Source organism: Amborella trichopoda, chromosome 13 (assembly GCF_054954075.1).
Source record: "Amborella trichopoda isolate Santa Cruz 75 chromosome 13, AtrichopodaSantaCruz75HAP2 v2.0, whole genome shotgun sequence".
In the NCBI taxonomy this organism is placed as follows: Eukaryota; Viridiplantae; Streptophyta; class Magnoliopsida; order Amborellales; family Amborellaceae; genus Amborella; species Amborella trichopoda.
This window is the reverse complement of record NC_142348.1, coordinates 42272285-42296613: the sequence shown is the minus strand read 5'-3', so window position 1 is coordinate 42296613 and position 24329 is coordinate 42272285. Positions and strand designations below refer to the sequence as shown.

Genomic DNA, 24329 nt, shown 5'->3' with positions numbered 1-24329 from the left:
CAATTATTATGAAAAAGATACAAAAAGGGGCATAAACCGGTTTAGGAAACATCTTACTGGTGTTGAGGGGGATGTTGCCCCTTATAAAAATGTTCTTGAAGCTATCAGAGAGGAGATTAAGCAATATATGAGTTCTGTAAAATAAAAACAGGAACAAAATCCTTGTCATTTGAGTAGATCTATTTTTGGTTTTGCTAGAAGAAGTGATCCGGGTTGGAAGTATGGTCCTGACCTGAAACTATGAGATACAAATTGTATAAGGTGTAATTTTTATGAAAAAGATACCAATGGGGGTGTTAACCGATTCAGGAAAGACCTTGAAGGTATTAAAGGGAATGTTGCTTCTTGTAAAAAGGTTTCTGAAGCTATTCGGGGATGAGATTAGACAAATTCTGAATTTAGAAGAACCAAAAAATAATGAAAATGAACTTTGTTTTATGGAAAGATCTTCTCCAGGATCTTTTAGAAGTGGTGATCCTAGTTGGAAGTATGGTCATAACCCGAATCTGAATGAAAAAAATCGTATTAAATGTAATTATTGTGGAAAGAATACTAATGGAAGAATTTACCGGTTCAAAAAACACCTTACCAGTATTAAGGGGAATGTTGCCCTGTGTAAAAATGTTATTGAGGCTACCAGGGAGGAGATTATACAATATTTGAGTTCAACACTAAAATATAGAAAAAGGTAGAGCGGCCAAGACTCCTAGGGCCTCATCTGCACATAGTAAGAGGGAGGTAGAAGAAGAGGAGGAGGATGAGGTAGATTCAGAAAAAACAGAGGTGGTGAACCTTAAAGCTCCTTTAGTAGCTGTACGAGGCAATAGATCTGGTGAAGTGAACCATTTGAGTAAGATATTGCGAGTTACTTAGTGATCATAATACCAGTTGCATGGCAAGGGATTCTCTTTGTGATGAATCACTCATCCCTACATGGGGAAGTCTTCGTAATCACACCCATAATATCTCCGAAGATGCCCGTGACCCCTGCAGATCTAGGCCTGAAGGAGATTTCATGTAAATTTCGCTTGATGGAACCAAGTTGTGGAGGCATGTGATGGGTCATGGTCTAGGCTTTTGACACTTTCCTTTTGCTTTTATACCTGTTTATTTCTTGTAATCCTTGATGCTTTCAGAGTCAGGGAGGACCAATACCATGAAACCACCACATCCCAAATCTACCAACAAAAAGAAGTCGATATGCTTCTCTGCCCCGAGAAAGTCTTCTGCTTCTTTCAGGACCCGTTGGCTATAACCTGAAGTGAAAGCATTTATAGAATAGGGCCTCGGCCACACAGTAATAGGGAATCTAAGCATCTAATATTGGCATATCCCAACTTATCCTAAATAGAGCGTCTTCTCCATGAAGTTTCTGGAGTATTTAATTGTACTATGACCCTGGTGTTCTAGAAATGCTAGTAAACACTTCTGATCATTGTATTAGAAAAATAAACATTGCAGCAAAAAGTCTTGAATGCGCTAATTACCCAATGCAGCTACATTTGGCTATTTATGATTTTATGTGTTCTGGTTGTATCAGATATAGATATGATATCTATATCCTTGTCTTCGTGCATTTTAAGATTGTGTGGATTTATGGAAGGTAATATAATAACTCCTTGAACCAATAATTCTAACAGGATTTTGATCAAGTCTAAGAGTTGGCACATATCCTGTTCTCATATTTATTCCTCTCATTTATGAAAAACAATGATTTTGATATAAAACCCCTTTATTTACCTCTGTCCAGCCAGTTGAAGACGGGATGGATGTCTTGGATCTGCCACTTGAAATATGGGCTTCAATAGCTGTTAGAACAAAAAATGGCATTTGTTCGCTTTGTTCCTCTTCATTATGATTTTTTTAAATAGGAGAAACTTAACAACACATTATTTTGGCATTAGTAAGGACAATGTGTCAAGTCTCAAATAATGAAATTATTACAAATTTTGTGAATTTCTTGCGAAGCAAATATTTAGGTGTGAGAAAGGAAATTAGGAAAATCAATCTCTTAATATTTTACATGTGAAAATATGATCTAAATTGCAGAGTAATTCTTTATAAATGGTGAAATGTTACCAATGGATCAGTTCCCTCGTTTCTTAATGAGGCCTCGAGAAAAATCATAATTTGTATTTAATTTCAATTGTCGTATGTGTATATATACGGAAACATATCTCATAAATGGTCAAACCACCTCACAAAATAATTAACGTGGTCAAATCATCCAATTTAACGTTAGAAAATGGTTACTTTATAAGTTTCATTTCACTTAGGTACCTCCTTAAAAAGATTCTTTGCCCTTATTCAGTTTCTGGAAGGCTGAACAAGCAAGAGTATTTCAATAATTTGGGCCCATGTAAGTGGCCCTGGACAAATGACATGAATACCCCTTCTTGTTCAAACTTAGGAACTCGGAATAAGGGATTCCAAATGAATAAAAGTGAGTTCCGTGTGGCTAAATTACATTGGACCGTGCAGATTGTAGTACACTACCCTGGCTAAATTACCCTTTCTTATTCAGTGTTAGCAACTCCTAACACGAAAATCCAATGGAAAAGAATGAGTTCTGGGTTCTTAAGCTCAAACATCTGAGGATTCATTGGTCGTTTGGCTCATGGCGCCTTGGCCTTTGCGAAATGATGATAAATACACCTGCTTGTTCTGTTTTATGTGCTCTGAACAAGAGATATAAAATGAAAAACATGTTTGGGATTTCGAAGCCTAAGAAGAAGAGGTATTAATGCCATTTGGCTTGGGCCACTAAGTTCGGCTAAATTATCAAAATGCCTTGCTTGTTCAGGCTTCCTAAATCTAACAAGGGGCAATTTGGGTGTTTTAAATAATTTTTTCGAGTACCTGGGTGATATGAAACTTATAGAGTACTCATTCCAATGATAAATTGGATCAATTGACGACCTTAATGATCTGGTTAGGTGTTTTTTTCATTTAAGTAATATTTTTCTTGGATATAACCTTCACTTACATTATGTTACAAAGTGCTGTATTCTAGCCTGATCAGTCTTAAGGTGTCTTCATTTTGTTCTTGTTCAGTTCCTAACCTTGTGTTTCTCTTCAATGTCATTCTTTTGTGTTCTGATGCACACAACATGCAGAGCAATTTAGCCATATATATCCTCAGTCATGTCTTTCCCGTTGACTCCCTCCAAGAGACCCTACGAGTGGCATAATGAGCCAAATGGAAGGGACAGATGGCATAACACTGTGCAGAACTCTCATTCAAAAACTCCTTCAGATTTTACTGTTTTCCGTGTTCTTTGCCTTGCTTCTAAATCTGGAAGTGTGATTGGTAAAGGTGGAACCATTGTTAATCATATACAACAAGCAACTGGTGCAAAAGTTAGGGTTGAGGATACTGTCCCTGGGTGTGATGAGAGAGTTGTTGTAATAACTGGTTCAGAAAAAGATAGAGAAGCAGGCAAAGAGCCTGGCAAAGAAGACGAGGAAGGTGAAAATGTTGCTAATGATGACAATGATGTGAAGAGTAATGATGAAGATAAAGACGATAAAGAATCTGATGAACCCCTTGATGCGCAATCTCAACAGGCTATGTCGTCAGCACAAAAGGCGTTATTACTTGTTTTTGAGAGAACGGTAGAAGGAGAGCATGAGATTGAACAGGAAGATGATACGGATTCTAAGTCATCTCCAATTGTCTTCAGATTCCTAGTGCCGTCAGTCCAGGTTGGCTGTATTCTGGGGAAAGGGGGAAATGTGATAAAACAAATTTCAGCAGAGAGTGGAGCACAGATTCGTATTCTTCATAATGACAAGCTTCCTGCTTGTGCTTGGTCTTCTGAAGAAGTGGTGCAGGTAACAGGATCACCGATCGACTAGTCCCTGCAAATTCTTGTATTCTTAGGGAAAGTATACTGTAATCTATCTTGGAAAATCCGATGGACTATGGGAAACCCATTGTCCAATGTGTTGGCAGTCTCCAACGAAATGATGGATGTGATGGAAAGAGTGGATCCGCCATTGGGGTTATGTCCTTGTTTGGTGGGTCCCTCTCTCTACTTCACTATTTGTCATATCCATGGGTGGTGATGATGCCAATAGACTATGATTTTTTGGTAGTTGGTTGGACAACAGTTTATTCCTCAATTTCTTGTAACAGGATCATCGATCGACTAGTCCCTGCAAATTCTTGTGTTCTTAGGGAAAGTATACTGTAATCTATCTTGGAAAATCCGATGGACCATGGGAAAACCATTGTCCAATGTGTTGGCAGCCTCCAACGAAATGATGGATGTGATGGAAAGAGTGGAGCCACCATTGGGGTTATGTCCTTGTTTGGTGGGTCCTTCTCTCTACTTCACTATTTATCATATCAATGGGTGGTGATGATGCCAATAGACTATGCTTTTTTTGTAGTTGGTTTGACAACAGTTAATTCCTCAATTTCTTTTGCTGGGTTAAAACTTTATGTTGTTAATCTGTAGTATACACCAAGTATTCTTTAGACGGCATTGTATAACATTTTTTGGGAGTATTCTGATTTTATTTCTATAGTACGGCCATCTATCTTGGTGCACTTACGGCAATATCTGGAATTAATTTCCTTTGTTTTTCCTTCCAAGTTATCTTGATAAGGGTAGAATGCAATTTTTGTGAGTGTGTCATATAAATTCCAAATGCACGTACTTTGTCTGTTGCAGATTACTGGGGGATTAGACTCTGTAAGGAAAGCTCTTCAAGCTGTTTCTCAGCAGCTTCAGGAGAACCCGCCTCGTGATCGTGATCCATTTCCCCCAAACAAGCCTTCAGGACCACCCCCTCATTTGTTTGGTTCAAATTCTCACTCAGATCTCTTACCTCCCTCAAACTATCATTTCTCTGGTCAAGGGGGTCCATACCCCCCTGTGCGGGGTGATGACAGTGGCTATCTATCGGGTGCTCCTCCACCAATCCCTAAATTTTATGATGGTTTTAACTCCAGTAGAATGAAATCAACCCCTGAAATACTTACATTTAAATTGTTATGTATGAATGAGAAGGTTGGAGGTGTGATAGGAAAAGGGGGTTCCATAATTAGAGCACTCCAAAATGAGACTGGGGCTGAGATCAAAATTCTTGACAGTGTACCTGACTCAGAGGATCGTGTAATAGTCATATCAGCACCAACGGTAACACCTTTAGGCTTTTGCTCCTTGTGAGAGTTTATTGCATTGGATTGTGGCAGCCTTTTCATTTGGTTTGGATATAGTTTAGTGCTGGTTCTGTTGGACATATTGAACTACTTATAGTTTTGAAATTAATTTATTTTAATGAATGTATTTCATAGTTTTAAGCTTCCATTGCAACTATCTGATGTGCCTATTTGTGTAATTTATTAATATGCAGCATCCAGACGATAGAATTTCTGCTGCACAGGATGCTGTTCTTCGCGTGCAGAGCAGGATTTTTAAAGCAGCACCTGACAGTAAAGAAAAAAACTTGGTCTGTAAGGTTCTGGTACATTCCAATCAGATAGGTTGCTTACTTGGGAAGGGTGGTGCCATAATAGCAGAAATGCGCAAGTCATCTAGGGCACACATTCGTATATTGGCTAAGGACCAGATCCCAAAATGTGCTTCGGATAATGAAGAAGTCGTTCAGGTTTGACTTAAATTCTGTTTCTAATGATCTTTGGGCCTTATGAAGCATCACTTCAAATGTTTACTAAGTTTTCTACAAGATCATGACGTCTTCATTTTTTGACTCTTTATCATTTTTGTATACAATGAGACCATTTATATTTTATATATGGAGGTCGCAATTAGTTATAACCATCCAATGTGAAATCTAATAGCTTGATATGTGTCACAAAGTTCGAGATTTTTTTTTTTGAAGTTTGAGCTTAGTCAATGGAATAAATGTAGGCATCCAATTTCACATCCAATGGTCAAAATTATTTGTGAACACCGTATACCAAAGATAAATGGTCTCATTGTATACTTTTCCTTAATTATTTTCCTTTCTTTTTTGTTTTGCATTCTTTCCATACACAGTAACTTGTTTTAGCAATTGACATATAACTCATTTAGAGAATTGTAAAGCATTTGAATGTCCCATCCGCCTTTTAGTGTTTCAATTGCCGGAATTTGATCTATTATTTTGTTACCAGGTAACTGGAGAATTTGAGGCTGTTCAAGAAGCTCTATTGCAGATCACATCCAGATTGCGCCAACATCTTTTCCGCGATAGATTCCAATCGATTATCAACCATCCACATCATCCTGCTTTCATAGAACAAGTACCACCTCCAGTACCTCCATATATGGGAAGGAGACCTCCTTCACCTCCTGGGATGTATTCCCATATGGGTCCTTCAATCCACAAGTTTGATCTTCCTCCCAACATGGATCATCCTGGCTTTCCACATGGAATTCAGAAGCCAGGATTCCCTCACAGTTCTGAAAGAATGCCACCTCCAGCACCATGGGCACATCAGGTATTAATTCTCTCTAATTCTCTTCAAGGATAACTTTGTATATATCTATTAAGGAAAAAAGGTAGATCAGCTTGTTTGGTGTTTCAGAAGAAATTTCGAAGGTGTGAACTGTTGATTAAAATCCCGGACTTGGGCTTGGGCTCGTTAGGGTCTTGAGTTTCGGAGCTCTAACCCACTGCCTTGTCTGTCTATAAGAAAACATACACTAAAGGGGTATGACTTGGGAGGACTAGCCTGAGTCTCAGGGTATTTTATTTGGTGAGTCCAAGCCTGAGTCGTTGATTCTTTTAATCACTTCTATGAACCCTCGACTTTCCTCACCCAAACCTGGATGTCCACCACTAGGATGTCCACCACTAGGCTGTGAGCCTATATGTATTTAATTGGTTGTTTCCAATGTGTTTTGTTTAAAGTTTCGGGACAATTTCCAGTTTCCTGCATATGTGTTTCAAAATGCTGAAATTTTCACTATTAGATTTTTTGTAAGGGATAACTTGGTTTGGGGTTTTGTTTTTTTTTGTTCTTGAATGGAGTGCAGTTGGCTGTGTATGTCCCAGATTGACTCTTGATTTGGTGACTTTAGGTTTTGGTTAATGAAAGCTGAGGATATAGTGACTTGGACTTTCAAAATATTAGTCCTGAGATGTGCTATTGTGTCAATGGTTGTATTGTGAGGATTGGCCTGGTAAACCTTCGGTCAGGTTAGTGATTTTGTTAAGTGTGGCCGGTTCCCTGGAAAGATGGGCCAAAGGATTGAAATAGAAGAAAACATCCATCCTGAAGAGAACCGAAAAGATGGAAGATAAGAAGAGCCAGGACCTGAAATGCACATTCCATGCTGTAGTGTGTTAAAGCATCCATCAGAATCATTTTTCATGTTTCTACTTGACCATAAAACCAACTAAACGCTGCACTAATTGTACCTTATCCGATCAGTGCATCTGGAAATTGCCAAATGTCTCTTATGACTTTTGGGTTGCATGAAAGCCTAATGCCAGCATTTCCCAGAGCATTTACATTCCATCAGTAAAGTTTTGTTCTGATCTATCAAGCCTTTTTTCTTGGATTACCTGCTCACATACCTTATGATCTTCAATATGTTACTGCAATGCATTCTACAATCTGGACTTTTGTGAACTGTAAGACTTATCTTTAAAATTGGTAGTCGCATTCTTAGATGTGGGATGTTTTCTGGGATTTATTGAGGTTGATCTGCCCACCTTTATCAGATGGCCATTTGTGATACTGTAGTTACCTGTTGATTGATGATTATGATTGCGTAAACATCAGAACGTTGAGTATGTATTCCAGCTTTTCAATTATATATTTAGACGCTAAGTCTGTCACTGATGTTTTGGCAAATGTGGTACTCTCAGTGTTCCCTAGTTTGTGAAATATATTACTGGTGTAATACGTTACTGACGTAATACATTGCCTGGTAATGAATTGTTGTTATTTGGGTAGTATCTGGATACAACTTGGGAAATACATTGTTACTATTTGGCTACGTTTGGAAGAGAACTGGGAAGTGCATTACTGTCATTTTGGCTTGAAAATATTGCATGAATTTTACTTGTAGCAATATGTTATTTTTAATAATATTTTCATTTTTAAGATAAAATATCAATTAAAACTAAAACTACCGAACACATCCTCAATTTATATCATGATATCAATAGTTTACTTAAAAAAAGCCTACGAAGACAGAGACCACTTATTCATGTTCTATGGCAAAACTAGTCAACACAAATTTGATGAGCATATGACCTGAAGTTTGTGAATGGAAAAAATGAATGGGGACACCATTTTCCCAATCTCATGCCGAGACCTGTTAGGCACAAACACTAGATCATTCAATTCAAATGGATGCACTTGCCTATGAACTATAACTACATAGAGCATAACTAGAATGTCAATCACAACCAAAAACAAATAAAGAAATTTCAAGCAATAGAGAGAAGAGAGAGAGAGCTATAAAAATAATATTTTTATTTGATTCTAATTATAAAAATAAAGCTAAAAATTAAATTTCATATTAATATCATTTTTAAATAAAGTTAAAAATAAAAGTATTGTTAAAATGTGGAACGTTATTTTTTCTCTGTCTTTAAGAAATTTATCATAATGCACATCATTTTCTAACAATTTAATATTTTGCGCTTTTTCTAATGTTTCAACCCCAAATTATGTATTTCATGGGCATATTTTCATATTAAATTAAAGCGCATAACTTAAACGGTTGTGTTGGCTTCATTTTGTAGCACGTGTTGGAGGTTGTGATTACACGTGAAGAGAGCGATTAAAAAGTGATAAATATATGTTATATATATATATATATATATATATATAGAGAGAGAGAGAGAGAGAGAGAGAGAGAGAGAGAGAGAGAGAGAGAGAGAGAGGGGGGGAGAAAGGGAGAGCTTCATTTTGTAATACTTGTTTGAGGTTTTGATTACACATGAAGAGATAAAAAGTGATAAATATGTATATTGTATGTATGGGAAAGGATCCTGTCAGCCCATGGGCTGACTACTATAGTGTCAGCCAATGGCCCAGATTCAATTTGGGCCGATCTGACAGTTCGACCACATTTCGTATTGGAATTTTCATATTTTTTCTACTCTTCCAAATCACTTGAAATTTCAAGAATTCATTCTTTTCATCAAGGCGCTCCTAATAAAAATATAAAAAAATAATTAGCAAAATATAAATGTATCAAAATACCCTTGAAAAGTTTGGGGTATTTTGGTCAATTTATATTTTGCAAATTATTTTTTTTATATATTTATTAGATTCTCCTATTTTTGAAGAATAAAAGCTCAAAATTTTAAGTGATTTGGATTTGTAGAAAAAAATGAAAATCCAAATACGAAATGAGGTCGTGACCATTGGATCGGGCCCAGATTGAAACTGGGTCGTTGGCTGATACTGTAGCAGTCAGCCTATAGGCTGACAGGATCCTTTCCCTTTATGTATATATAAAGAGAGAGATGGGGAGAAAGAGAGCTACAGTTTCAGGAGAGAGAGCAATAAAGAGGGTTGGTTGTCGGACATCAAAAGCTCCATTAGTGCAAATGGATATTCTCTGGTGGATCCGATGGGGGGACAAATTACCTGTTGCAGCCCGTAATACATTCTCACCCTTCTTAGCGGAAAATGGATTTTATGATTTTGGGGCAATAACGGGTAATCTGTATCCATTTCCCATTTGCTCGCAGCATACCCAAACACTTGAAATAGAGGATTTCCTGAAATTCCATTTTAAACATAATGGATTTTCAAGTACCCAAACGGCCCCTTAATGAATTCGCTATTTACATATGGACGAGAAGTTTTGAAATGGTCCTCGGTGATGTATGGATTTTAATTTTGCATTTTAAATTGTGTTTGCTATTTCTTATGGGCCTTAGATTTCCCATTGGTTGGATTATAAACTGCATGGCTTCTTCCATTGTTGATTCACATGTGCCAAACAATTTTGTGATGATTAAACTGTTCTGTAATTTCTTTAATTCATATTTGAGGCTCATTTTCGGCGCATTTTCTTTCCAAGTTGATGCCTTGATCACCTTCAAGTTCTATCACTACTTAAATCTCTTCTATATTTGCTGGATGTCCTTCCACAATCCTTTCCTTGGAGGTGCAGTACTGTAGGACTGTCTCAAACATGAATTAATGGTGATCACCTTCATTCTATCACTCCTTAATACTATCCTATATTACTGGATGTCCTTCCATAATCCTTTTAATGGTAATTTTATGACTACTATCCTTTCTAGGTATTTATCATACTGCAGGACTGCCTTCTTAAAATCTTGTTTCTTCTCTCAACTGGGCTGTTTCAGGGTATTGGTGGGAGTGGGAGTGGGAGTGGCAGTGGGCGTGAGACTGGCCTACCTGATTATGACAGGGGGTTTACTCAACGGAGACCAGATGGCGTAGGAAGGTTTGTACACCAACATGGTCATGTACTTTTTGCTTCTTTTCATTTCTATATAAAAATCATTATATGAGATACTAATTTTGGGTAATTCTCTGGTGTTTTACTTGGTGCAAGTCAATCAGCGATTATCACTAGCACAACTGTAGAAGTTGTTGTTCCTCGAGCTGTTGTTCCCACAATTTATGGAGAGAATGGAGAATGCCTGAAAAAAATACGTCAGGTTGGTCTCTTAGGCATCTTTCTCCTATGGTTTTGCTCTGGTATCCCTGTTTAATTTGCTAACTGGGAGTATGATTCTTCCAGATTTCAGGTGCTAATATTACCATCACAGAACCCAGACATGGGGCCAAGGAGACTGCGGTCATAATTTCTGGAACACCTGAGCAAACAAATGCAGCACAGAGTCTTCTTCAGGCATTTGTCTTGAGTGGGCAGGGATCTCCTTGAACTGAGAGGTAGATAACCCTATTTTCACTTTTTGAGATACATGAAGTATGCCATTGTTATAGCTAAGTTTCGGTTGAGGTCTTTCTTTCCTCTATCTTTGTCTGCTTTTGTGTGTTGTGAAGAAATAAGGTTCTGATACTTGTCATTTTGTCTTCTTTAAAACTTGACATTTTTCTTAGCAGAGGACCAAGAAGCTGAAGAACGAGAAAAAAACAGTTTTGCAGATTTGAGGAATATCATGTACAAGATTATCAGGGGAATTTTACTAGGGAAAGTTTTGAAACTTCGAATGTATATTTGATATTGAATGGAAGTGTCACACTTTCAATTGCACCTTAGTTTTGGACCTCCCAAACTGTACCCATGAGACTTGGAGCCCATGAAAAACAGCTGGGTGATGAAACTGCGCATGCTTAGAATTAATGAGGAAAGTAATGATCTGGAACTTTTGTCGTAGAAATGTTTTGCAACTGTTTGTTTACCACTTGAATATATCTATTTTCTACCTACAAGAATTAGTTCTCTAGATTTTTTACCCAAAAAGAAAAGAAAAAACAATAAATCATTCTCTAATTATATATCTTCCTGACAATGAGTTACTCTAGAAATTTAATCAGATTGAATGAGTTTGTCACTGAATATGGTAGCTTCATTGTCAAAATCAAATGAAAAAGTGAGTTGGTTTGTGTTAGGTGTCCCGCTCATGTTTTTTCCTGTGTCTAACCTGTGCTTATGAATTCATATCCTTTGAGTGGCATACTTGCTTTTGAGAAATCATTCTGTTTACATCAGAGAAGATACAATTCAGGGAACCGTGCATGTGCTTCTAGTGCTTTGGATTCAAAACATCCATTCTAGGTACTAGGTTTACTATTTGGCTGGAATCTTAGTTTCTAGGCATTTAAAATGGTCATTTTTCAATTTATGGCAGTCAAAAAGGTTTGTGGATGACTCTCCTTTGCTTGCTCATCAGGATCAATCTACATCACATTTCCTTGGGATTTCTAGGTTTGAAAATTATTGTATAGTCTGTTCTATCTTCATCTTTCCAATGACACAAGTTCAACTGGGTGCTGCATGATGCTTATAGAATTTTATAAGGTCCTAGTGTTTTCTTTATGTTCCTTGATAATGAACTACATCATTTTCGTCTCTCTTTTTTTAACCTAGTGAGACCAGCTACATTGCTTATAAATGATTAACTCGCTATGTTGCATTAGATTTTGATTGTCAACTTGTTTTGATTTTCATTCAGTATCTTGTCTGTTAACTTGTTAAAAAAATAAATAAATAAATGAAAGTTAAGCAGCTTGTCTAGTTGTCTATCTATAGATTTGATATGAAGAAACCTGCAGGGAAATTTATAAGTTTCTAATAGTCAAGTTCCTCCTTCTAGAATCCAAAAGATCGAAGTGGGATTTTTATTTTCATATATCATGCTTTTCATCCCTGTTTGCAGGATGCTTCTTAAAAATTTGAAAAATTTAATAGTCAAATTGCAAATCCAAAATGGGTTTCTCTTCTTTGTGCCAGTGTGCATGCTTTTCCTCATCAATGTGCATTTTAGGCTGGAATTGATCTTCCCTTCCAGAGTTGGGTAAAACCTACGCCTTTGTTTCATATTATTCTTGCAGGACCATAAACAGTGGCATGGGCAATTACGACACAGCATTTGGCTTGACAATGGGTATGGAAGTGGAGGTCTGCTTGTTGAAGGTTTCTGATTATGCAGGGAGTCCAACATGTTTTTGCATGGCTTGGGTCCCTCTCTCACAGGTAGCTCACAGACCTCTGATGGTCGTCACGTGGTAATGTTTCTTGGATAGATACTTTCAACACCATGAAGTCTATATCTGTTGTAGAATCTGCATTCTCCCCCAATTAGACCACTTATTGATACATGGCGAAGTTTTCTTATTTTCGTGCTCACTTGGAAAACAGCTGTATATTCATGTTCCTCTGGTAGATGACCATAGTAATTCAGCAGACACTGAGCACTAGAGCAGCATCTTGGGGTTAGAGCTAGATATTAAATTTTCTCAGGCTCTTGCTGCCAATCATGTATAAATGGCGGCTTCTGAGGAATCCACATGGACCTGGTACTCCTTTTTCCTATTTGGGTATGCTAATGGGGATTTGAACCTTGGAAGTTGCTGTTAGTACATCATCTCAGGTTATGTTGGATAGGATACATGATGTCACCACTTTAGGCTTCTGTCAAGCTATAGAAGTTCAAGGTCAGCTGTGGGCTTTAGCCAGTTGCAATGCTGGAAATGCAGGCCTAACTACTGACAAGCTACATCTCCTACGTCCCAATTTTGTGTAAGTGAAGATTTTTTCAGGAGCTACTCAGTCATTTTTTTTTCCTTTTCTCATGTTGGCCCTTGAGCCATGTAGTTTGCTTTTGGAAAATCATGTTTCCAGGCATTTGTGAATCCGAGACCTTCCTTGAGGGATTGCATTTGCAACATGCTTTCCCACCAATAGATGCCCAAGCCTAAAACCCTAAAGCTAGAGTGCCTAAAACCCTAAAGCACCAAACTCTGATATAAATAATTGATGCTGGTCTGACGAACCAATGTAGCTTGCTTTCTGAAGCCTTTCTGACTGAGACTTATAAGAATGCAAGTACGGTTGCCCCTATTTGTTTATCCCAGTAACCACACTTATTTTGGGTGTCTCAGTAGCCGCCCATGTCAGTATTTTCTTGTGTCATTCTCCCCTTTTCAAGAGGCAAAGGGTTGAACTTATGTAAATTTGACATTGGCATCTGCCTGTTGCCAAGTGCTGCAGCTCTATTGTGTTTGTTTGTAGGCAGCAATTGAAATAGAGCTGTATGGGCGTTGACTACATGTTAATCACATTTAAGCCAAATTGGCATCGGACTTCAAACTGGTGAATGCTTCAATGGGATTCACTTCTTTACTTCTTGGCCACATTATGATTGCATATTTTATCATATGTTTCATGTCATCTTTATCCATGAATACGTAGGCTCAAGTCAATGCACTTGGCTGTTGGGTCTGACGTAGATAATCTGAAACCAGGATCCTATTGTCAAACCTTCGACTCCAAACACTCAAGATGTCTGTGTGGCTTAATTATGTAGCTACTATGTCACTCAATGTACTAGGTCCTCTACCTGAATCAATTGCACCATTGCGATCGTACTTTTGGAACATAGCTATGTCATCGACCTACATCACCTTGGATTCACAAATTTGTTGGCTTGGTCTGCTTGATCACTTTATTATACGAATCAAATGACTGCCCATTCTTCATCATGGCTGAAGTATCATTTCATTTTCTGAATAGTCTATTGACTGCGTGATTGATGGATTGGTGGCTGGAGTCACTGAGAAAAAAATTCACCTTGTTGATTATGAAACTTTGGAATTGCAACTAGCATGTTCAATTTTTAATGAAAGAGGATAGAAACCTCATATTGGACTTCCTTATGAATCGTCATGTAAAACATTAAAAGTAAATGTTACCTCTGCCAAAAGCATATGAGAAAGCAATGTAAAACAATATACTCATTCTGAGCCATCCACAAACTTTCCATTATGATACGCAAGGTACTAATACAAATAGGCATTATGTTGAAAGTGGAACTCATGACTCACCTAAATCAGCTTAATCATTGTATCAGTGGAATCAGATCCTTGCCTATTCTTCAGGTTGGAGTTATTCATTCAACTTTGGAAAGGTGTAGATTGTGTGGTTGATGAGTTGGTGAATGAAATAGAAAACTTCACCTTGTTGATTACAGGGCCCAAGAATTGCAACTGGTATGATAGAGTTATAATGAAAGCAATAGGAATCTCAATTTGCACTTGCTTATGAAGCTTTATGCCCTACTCGTTTATGCACTACTAGTAAAACCTTAAAACTAAATTCTGCAAGTAGATCTGCCAAAACCAAATATGACAGCAATATAAAATAATCTACTTGTTCGAATCCATCCACAAAATATTCATTATGGTATGTATGGTAAGTGCAGATAAATATTGTGTTGAAATACATGACTCACCTAGATTTGGTCTGCTTGATCATCATCATTGAATCAGATCCTTACATATTTTTTTTTGAAGCTGTTAACAGTTTGAATTTTTTTGGTCTTTTCTGTTTACTGAAAGTATCGGATATCTCCTATGAGACTTTCTTCAGGTTGTCTGATTTTTTCTTTCAACTTTCAGGAAAAAAGTTTAATTGTAAGGTTGATGGTTAGATGTCTGGCATCATGTACAATAAAAAGTTACTTCAGTTGAGTATGTAACCTAAGAATCACAACTAGCATGATTGATTTATAATGAGAGAGGATGGAAATCTCATTTGGACTTCCTTTGTATCTTCATGCACGACTATTGGGACCTTAAGGATACGAGTTAGAGGTAGATCTACCAAAACCAAGCGAACATTATGGAATAATCTACTTGTTCAGAGCTATCCACAAAATTGTCGTTGTGGTATGTAGAGTGCTATAGTACACGTAAGCGTTCTATGAAAACACGAGACTTTTTAATTTGAACTGCCTGATCACCACACCATTGGAATCAGATCCTTACCAATACCTCAGCTTGTCTGAGGTGTTCTTTCAGCTCTGAAGAGGAGTTTTGACTGCATGGTTGATTGGGTGGTGACTGGAATCACATGTAATAAGAAACTTCCCACTGTTGATTACGAAACCTAACAATTGCATCTAGTATGGTTGTTTTATAATGAAGAGGATAGAAATCTCATTTGGGAATTCCTTTTGGAGTGGCGTGCACTAGAGGTAAAAACTTAAGACCAAGTATTAGGAGTAGATCTGCCAAATCCAAATGAGAACCAACACTATAAATAATCCATATTTTCTGAGGCATCCACAAAATTTTCTTTATGGTATTTAGGGTACAATACTAAGAAACATTGCGTTGAAATAAATGACTCCTAAATTTGAGCTCCTTGATCACATCACTGGAATCAGATCATTACCTGTTCTTCTGCTTGTGCGGGTGTTCTATCAACTTTGTAAAAGAGTTTTGATTGTATGGTTGATGGGCTGGTGACTGGAAGCACATGCTATGGAAAGCTTCGTCTTGTTTAAGATATTTAAGAATTGCTTCTAGTAATGACTAATCTATAATGAAAGAGGTAGAAATCTCATTTTGCACTTCCTTTTAAATCATCATGAACTACTATGAAACCCTTATATATGAGTGTTAACTTTTACAAGTAGATCCAAGGCTTTCTTATTTTCCATTTCCATTATGGGGAAATTTCTGTTGAATCAGTAACAGTGTGTCTAAAATTTTTAGGAAGGATTTAAGTTTTGGACGAACTTCATATTCATGAAGGACGCAGCTGAAAGAGTATGTGGTCTTCTTATCCCTAATTTTTTCTTAAACCTTAGTTGCTTTTCGGATTTTGAGTGTAACAGATGAGTATCTTGAAATATCTTTGGTAGTTTTAAGTTCTAAATGATATTCCAATCAGTTACATTTGGCGTTCTTCTCTTTCCCCAAATTGCTCTTCATGATAGAATAGATTTCTTCTTTTCATTTATAACCTTGGAGGAATTTGTTGCCAAATATGGAAGGAGTTCAGAATGAAAATAAGGGCGCTTTTTTGTATTTGTGATCTATTTTTTGTTGTCATTTTCAAAAGGATTATCATTCGTGCTATTATGAATCATTCGTAGTATTAGTTCTTGATTAAAGGCTATTTGAAAGTGTTTAATATCATTATGGTCCACATTGAAACGTACTTGTGCTCATTGTGAAACTGTTACACTCTTGATTATTTGCTTTTGGGTCACCCTTCCTGAGTTTAGGCCTTTCTGGACTAAATTTCTTCACAATCAGGTTTTCTTTAGCTCGATTTTGGCGAGAATTCAAAGTGAAACTCAAGGCCCTCAGGGTTTGTTGCTGTGAAAACCACGGCAGTTCTTTAGATAATTCACAGGGCCTATCTAGAATGTGGATTCATGTTTGGTTGATGTGTACACTCTTGTGGTGGGCAGTTGTTTTTTTCTTGTGAGGTGCTTCTTTAGACCTGTTGTATCTGAAGGGTGATTCCCTTGAAGTTCCTAGAGCATTAGGTGCAGATGCTTTTGTGGAGGTGGCTAAGTGTTCTCTACGAATATGGTCGTTGTAATTCACATGTCTAGGAAAGCTAGCTCTTTTAAAGTAGCTTGTCTAATTTTGAGGTAAATAGGTAGTGGCTGGGTTTATGGGATATTGCTACATTGATAGATAGTGACTGTGTTAGTCCAAATTGTAATCTCCTGTTTAATTTACTGAGATTTCCACTACTAAAAAACCAATTGAATATGGTATTTTTCATTGTCATTTGAATTATTATGGCAACCTGTGTTGGTTAATATGAGTTATTCAAGTCATTCAAATTTGAAACAAAGTTGTAGTCGTGGGGACATAAATGTTTGTGTTGGCTTTTAAGAATCCTTGTTGATGAATTGTTTTCATTCCTGATTGGTTTTCTACAATTTTCACATGTTCTTAATTTCTATTCTTTCTTCTTTTTTAAATCTGTAGTTTTGATATTTTCTTTTCTTTCTTTAATATTTTGGATTTCCAACCATATACTTGTGTCGATACTCATATAGGAAAATAATGTGCTGGTTTCTTAAATTTATGCATAAACAACACTTTATAATTGCTCACCTTTAATGTAGTAAATTCAAGTTAGAATTTTATTTACCTTGCCTCTTTAGTGGTTATTCTCATCTTCTTTATTTACTCCAAGTTCTTATAGTAGGCTCCCAGATTGCAATTCTCTCACTCTCTCTCTCTTAGACTCGCACAAACACACACTAAGGGGTTGTTTGGATACCTAAATATTGTCTGTGAAATAAATTACTGGCATAGTACATTACATGCAAATGGATTGTTAGTCTTTGGATAGTATTTAGATGCAACCTGGGAAATACATTCACTTTATGACTCACCTCAAGCCATCCAATTTGACATCAAATATTTGAGAATAATTGTGACCTCCATTCACAAAGATAAATGGTCTTTTTGCATTCCTATTTAATATTGAAATGGATATGTATAGATAGCATCACTATACCATGCTTGTAATGCCTTTTAACATTGAAATGCATGTATAGATAACATGACTATACCATGCTTGTCATGCCTCAAGGAATAATAACTTAAAGTGTGAATTAATATTGGTTATAAACATTGAGTGAACTATTTTAGTCACAACCTTTAAATATCATTAATTTGTAGTTTAAATAGTAAATGGTGATGTATTTTTTTAAAAAAATTATTGTGAAATGGTAAAGTATTTTAAAAATTAAATTGAGATATTAGAGGAAGCCAATGTGAAAAAAACATACAGCTAATATATTATAAGTAATTTATCACTTCTTTATCTGTATCTAAACCCTAATGCCAAAAAAATCCTTGTTTTTCCCAAAAGAGTAATCCTTATAATTTAAATAAAATATAATTTATCACTTTTTTTGTCTCAATCTAAACCCTAATCCCAAAAAAATACTTTTTTTAAAGATGTAGTAATCATTATAATTGATCAAATATAATTTATCAAAAAATCATTATAAAATATAATTTATCAAAAAATCCCTTTTTTTTTTTTCAAAAGATTTAGCTTCAGAGATACAGCCCAAATTGGGGATAGAGGGATGTAGAAATGGATGTGCGCAGGAGAGAGGGAGAATAGAGAAAGGAGGGAGAATGGATGTGAGAGGAGAATGCGTAGTTAGATTACCCGTTAAGCGCGTAATGGATTTCACAGCCATCCTGTGCGTAATGATTTCATGTAGTTTGAGGAAATCTTGTGTAATTTATTTCAATTTTCTTACTGTTGAAGTGTACCCAAACATGGTAAATCTCCTATTTCAGGTACCCAAACGGCCCCTAAAACATCTTGTGAATTTGATAAATTGTGTTTATGTTGCTTCTGGTTTCTTTTCCCTTTCTTGAAAAATTATATTTAAATTGTGTTTATGTTGCTTCTGCCTTCTTTTCCCTTTCTTAACAAATTATATTTAGCTTTGTTTCCGCTATATGCCTGCCATTTGACTAATAAGCATAAGTGGAGGAAAACCTCGAAAGGCAAAAGAGCCACCTTCCATACCCTCTCACGTCTACGCTTTCTTTAACTCTTGTGTTTATTAATTCATTAATTTGTGAAAAAACCCAGGATGTCCAAGAAAAAGTTGAGGTGCAGTTTGTATTGTGAAGAAAGAAAAAAGACATTTTCAAGAAAGACAACCATGTTCTATGTAATTCCTTAGGTGAGCGTAAAACTACACCGCTCTCTTGCCTAGAACCTATATGGCCTTGTCTACATGACGCAACACTTGCCGATTTAAAGTCTTTAATTGGTGACAGCACCTTTAAGTATTTTACAGCTGCTTTCTTTCCTTGGTATGCCCTTTGTCCATCTATGACAGTGGCAACTAAATAATCCACGTAAGTTTTTTATTAATGAGCAAATCCATGTGAAATATTAGATATATTTCTTGTGTGGAAAATATATTACACCTTCAACCATTAAGTATTTTACAACTACTTTCTTTCCTTGGTACGCCCTTTGTGTATCTATGACAGTGGCAACTAAATAATCCATGTAAGTTTTTTCTAATGAGCTAATCCATGTGAAATATTAGATGTATTTCTTGGATGTTGCCATGGTCCTGAGCCGGAGTCAGAGTCCAACTTGTCCAAGTCGTACTGTCTGACTTGGCTGAGTTTCAATAATATTATATAAAAAAATTGATTCTTGGATCAGACTTGTCTGGTTTTCGGAGTTAATCATCAGCACCTGGCACCCTGCCGGCTATGAGTGACTCATGCGAGTTCAAGTCCATCTTTAAATCACTGCATAGGGATAATATTTCTCATAGAGCTGATGCATCTCCCGAATACAATTTATCCTCAGATACTTGTATGTATTTGGTGTACTAGTATGATAGTATTGGCATTAGTATGATAGTATCGACATGCTACAACACTGATACCCACATTGGATACTCTTGGAGTTCATATTAGTAACAAAATGGCAGAACAACAAAGTATAGTGTTCGTAAATTATACCAACCTGTAAAAGAATAGGATATAACTGAAGTTTTCATATGTTTATGGCAAAACAGATAAGATCATATACCACAACTCCAGGCGGATAACATTCATGTCCTTGCTATGCGTCTTGCATGATGCTCCCTACAGCATAAAATGTCATAGATATGGAATATCATATGAATGTTTTGTCCTTGTGTCCAATGATATGTTCTTACAATTATAAGCATATGTGAAGAACATGCAATATGATATCTTAAAAAATGTAATATTAGTGTGAGATTCATAGACATTTCTTTTCTTGATTGGTTTGGTGGTGGCATTCAATGGATCTTAGTACTTAATAGAATATACCATGACTATGTTTATCATTGCTGTGTAACAAAAAAAAACATGTTTATCATTACTATTTATGTTTGTCTCAAGTAGGATATCATGTCCCAATCTGTGTCTTGGATTTTGGGAAATGGTGAGTCATATCCCAATTCCCATGTGCATATCCATGTTCTTGTCTCCTTTCTGAATTTGGGCAATACTGCCACACCTCCGAACTTACCTGATACCCAAAAGTCACACCTTTGAAGCATGGACTCTTTTGCAAATTGTGCATGCCTGCAATGCATGTTCTGTATATTATACAACTTCATGCGTGTTTGAGTACAAGCAGTGGATGTTTTATGTTCTGATCAATAAAATTCTACAGTTTGGTGTTTGACAATTTTCACAAACATATCCCAATGTAGATTAATGGATCTCAAAGATGCCACATAACCATTAGTTGACTAGTCTATTCGGACAATTATGTGGAATCCAGATTCCACAATATCAAATCCCAATGTTTATACCTACCTGTGATTCGATCAACATGGAGTCTAGCTTCCACTTTCTGGGAATATTAATCTAAATTAGTTGGAATCCAAAAATGAATTCCCAAGTGGATCATGCTAACACGCTTTAACAAGTCTTGGGTTCAAGTTGAATTTTGTTATTCTATGGAAACTTCATTATTCCATAGCAGAATGATTGCTAAAATATCATGGAATGCTTGAAGTTTTGTAAATATTATTTGAAAGAAGGTAAACTTCATTATTCTCTAGTGGTAAAATGATTGCAAAAATATTATGAAATGCTTGGAAAATTTAAAACTTTGTTTGAAACATGCTGTTCCTTAAAATTTATTATAAATTATAAATTATATTTTCTTTGAATTTCTTTATTCAAAGAGGATGAGTGTCATGAAACTCGACTTAACATCAAGATGGGTGTCTAGAAACTCTACTTAATATCGGTCCTAAAGTCTGGAACCCAAAATAAAACTGTTATTTTTTTCATAGTTTTATTATTAAATAAAATAATTTTACTTTCTTTATTCAATCTAGGAACTCTAACCTCAACTCTATTGCTTAGTTAAGGGCACTTGGTGACCTTGATTCCAATACTTGTTGAAACCTGTGATTAAGGGCACTCAATATATCAATTTCATCGCTAGGGTAGATCTTCAAACCTTTTGCGTTATGGAACTCTGGTTCTAAGTGGTTGGAGCGTGATTCCCAAAATGTAGCAATCTCGATTCCTGAGATAGGCATTGTACGGACAGCGTTGCCTACCATAGGAAGCTTCTAGCCTCTTGCTATTCCTCACTTCCGATTCCTAAAACTCTCCCGGACCTGGATTGCTCCCATTTCCAACAAGTATGCATTCAACCCTTGGAGATTTTGTTTCTGCTATGTTGAGACAAGATCCCAAGCCCCATTTTAATTATTAGGGATTGTGTATGCCAAATTTAGTATGTGAACTTGGTTTTCACTTGCTTATGGGTTGACACACCTCTCTGTGGTGTGGATTTATAACTTCTCAAGTTTAATGCATCGGGAAAATTGCTAATGTTCAGTGTCTACGTTGAGTATGTTAGAGAATATGATGTGGTTCTTGAAGAAAATGCTTTTTTGTGTGACAATTAGGAAAGAAGTGTGATTTCTCCGGGGCAACTTGATCGGTAATGGACGTAGGGGTCATGGCTTGGTGGTCATGGCATTCGGACAATGTCCAAGGATTGAATCCCACAGTTAACCTAGGCAAATATTGAGATCTGAATCTGAGCTTGCTTAGGTTCCATTAGTTCGAGTTTGGAGTATATGCTGAGATGGAGAGATCATTTGAATTCGTTATTTGGGATTTTGGAGTATATGTTCTAGTTTTTGGATAATTAAATGTTCTGTAACATGGCTATAATTCTACAGTTGTGGAGGTTTGGGTGCTTAGGAGATGGAGGGAGGTTGGACATGTTGTGTGACGCTTTTTCTTGCCTGTATGTTTTCAATTGTTTGAGGTATGCCATGTCAATCTGAACACCAAAAAACAAAATTTGGTACTGCATGTTACTGATACAGCCAGTTGTTTTGTTAATCATGGGCCCTGCGGAAAATTTTACTTTGAGATGGTGGCTTCCTAGGAATTCTTGTAATCAGTTTGGCCACAAAATTTGTATAGGAAGCGAAGTTGGTTCAAGAATTATTTTAGAAGGCAACAAGACGATAGAAAAGGTTGATGTGAATGATTGTATTTGAATGGGAGGCCATTGAAAATGTTTGGACGTCACTGAGAGCATGGTTACTAGGCTATTCCTTCTAAGGTGGCACTTCAGCTCAAGGAATGCAGTCTGCGGTTTGGGAATGGGCACATTTTGCCATTGCGTTGCCATTCTATCGGAACTCATTCCCTCTCTAGTTGAAAATTCCTTGCACTAATGTTGTTGAGGTCCGCTTCTCTCCTTTTGTTTGCTCCATTTTTAGACCTACATAATGCATTAGAACATAAACTTTTGCTTTTTAGGAAGTGGGGTCATTTATTGCCCAAAAAAAGAAAGAAGGGAGATCGTTTGCATTCTAGATCAAATTTGGAAGGGATGTGAATATCAATATCCTTTTTCTTATTTTTTATGTTTATCCTATTTTTAAATTTGTCTTTCTCATTTTTTTTGTGTGGATGCTTCCCATGGTGCTCTGTGACTAACCATGGAGCTTTTGGCAAGCAATAGTTATCTAAAACTAATTGTAGGACGAGAGGCATGGAGATAACGACTTGATATGATGGAAATTTGTGGTGATGGAAATAGGCCGTTATCACATGGCCGCATTTACCGTCGGCTGTGATATTATGTTTCCATTGGAATTTATCAAAATATAACTAACATTTCAATTATTTAGAATTTTGGAATATATTTGATGAGACCATTTACTTTTGAAACAAAGGCACAATCATTGTTAGCCTTTGGATGTGAAATTAGATGGGTGATGTGTTACTAATTGAGCAAAAGGTCCCAAACAAAGTTTCTCAAAAGTTTGATACATTTTACTATATTAGATTTCAAATCCAATGGCTAAGAAAAAATGACTTTCTTGTACTAAAATAAATGGCTTTATAGTAGCGCATTCGTTTAGAATTTTACATTTTTTTTACCATTCAAACTCAAAATCATGGGTATATTTTGATGGGAATTTTGAAATCGATCAAGAACATAAACGGGAAATGTTAAAATCTCATAGGTGTATTTTGACAAATTTCTCCTTGAGAATTGTTATTTTTTAAATAAATACAATGATATATTGTTTCGAAGAGACATGAGGTTTTTTATGGACGCATGATGGCACGGTTTTTGGAAATTTATTGATATTGCAGCTTGTAATTTTATTCGTTGAATGAGGAATACCTTTCATCATCCCAAAAAAAAAAGAAATTGGGGAAAATTTATCTGTAGACCCCACATTGGAGTATGATTTTCCCATAGAATTGAAAATTTGAAAACTTTTTGGTGGCATTAAGTTTCACACTTTCTTTATCTTCTTACCCTTTGAATGGTTATTACCTTTTCAATATTCATTTGAGATGCGCAGGTCCCCTTCATTTAACTCTTTGTTTTCTCTGGTTTGCTCTGCATCTCCCTCCACACGAGAAAAGAAAAGACTCATTAAATGCGAATCATGTGAAATTAGATGGGTGATGTGTCACTAATTGAGCAAAATGTCCGAAACAAAATTTGTCGAAAGTTTGATACATTTAAATATATTAGATTTCAAATCTAATGGCTAAGAAAAAATGATCTTTTTATATTAAAAATAAATGGTTTTATAGTAATGCAATCGTTTAAAATTTTAAATTTTTTTTACCATTCAAATTCAAAATCATGGGTATATTTTGATGGGAATTTTGAAATCGATCCAAAACATAAACGGGAAATGTTAAAATCTCATAGGTGTATTTTGACAAATTTCTCCTTGAGTTTTAATAAATACAATGATATATTGTTTCGAAGAGACGAGGTTCTTTATAGACGCAAGAAGCCACGGTTTTTGGAAATTTATCGATATTGCAGCTTGTAATTTTATTTTCGTTCAATGAGGAATACCTTTATCATCCCAAAGAAAAAAAGAAA

At 36.2% G+C, this 24329-nt stretch overlaps 2 protein-coding genes across 24 annotated transcripts in view; both read left to right on the top strand.

Annotated features, from left to right (window-relative positions):
* LOC148779239 (RNA-binding KH domain-containing protein RCF3-like) overlaps positions 1–22829 on the top strand; it is a 27589-nt gene extending 4760 nt beyond the window's left edge. For 8 of the 23 annotated variants that reach the window (XM_020672380.2, XM_088855385.1, XM_088855388.1 and 5 more), the window contains 8 exons: positions 3117–3834; positions 4680–5147; positions 5365–5619; positions 6128–6454; positions 10300–10400; positions 10512–10617; positions 10701–10852; positions 11027–11304. In XM_020672380.2, the coding sequence (XP_020528039.2) occupies positions 3145–3834; positions 4680–5147; positions 5365–5619; positions 6128–6454; positions 10300–10400; positions 10512–10617; positions 10701–10844 (2091 nt within the window). In that variant the 5' untranslated portion in view covers positions 3117–3144 and the 3' untranslated portion in view covers positions 10845–10852; positions 11027–11304. Of the gene's footprint in view, positions 1–3116; positions 3835–4679; positions 5148–5364; positions 5620–6127; positions 6455–7037; positions 7817–10299; positions 10401–10511; positions 10618–10700; positions 10853–11023; positions 11305–12478; positions 12653–16690; positions 17244–21858 lie in introns of those variants that run through there. The other 15 variants (XM_088855395.1, XM_088855393.1, XM_088855394.1 and 12 more) reach the window with 4 other exon arrangements.
* LOC18442473 (uncharacterized) lies at positions 12489–24329 on the top strand. Its single transcript, XM_088855399.1, has 4 exons — positions 12489–12620; positions 16145–16198; positions 22138–22226; positions 22388–24329. The coding sequence occupies exons 1-4, from the start codon at positions 12495–12497 to the stop codon at positions 22443–22445; spliced, it is 327 nt and encodes a 108-aa protein (XP_088711525.1). The 5' UTR covers positions 12489–12494; the 3' UTR covers positions 22446–24329.

Coding starts and splice junctions, on each gene's coding strand:
- LOC18442473 (XM_088855399.1), top strand. CDS start 12,495: ATGGGCAATTACGACACAGCATTTGGCTTGACAATGGGTATGGAAGTG. Junction 12,621..16,144: donor CTTGGGTCCCTCTCTCACAG/GTAGCTCACAGA, acceptor TAAAATTTTTAG/GAAGGATTTAAGTTTTGGAC. Junction 16,199..22,137: donor TGAAGGACGCAGCTGAAAGA/GTATGTGGTCTT, acceptor ATAATTCTACAG/TTGTGGAGGTTTGGGTGCTT.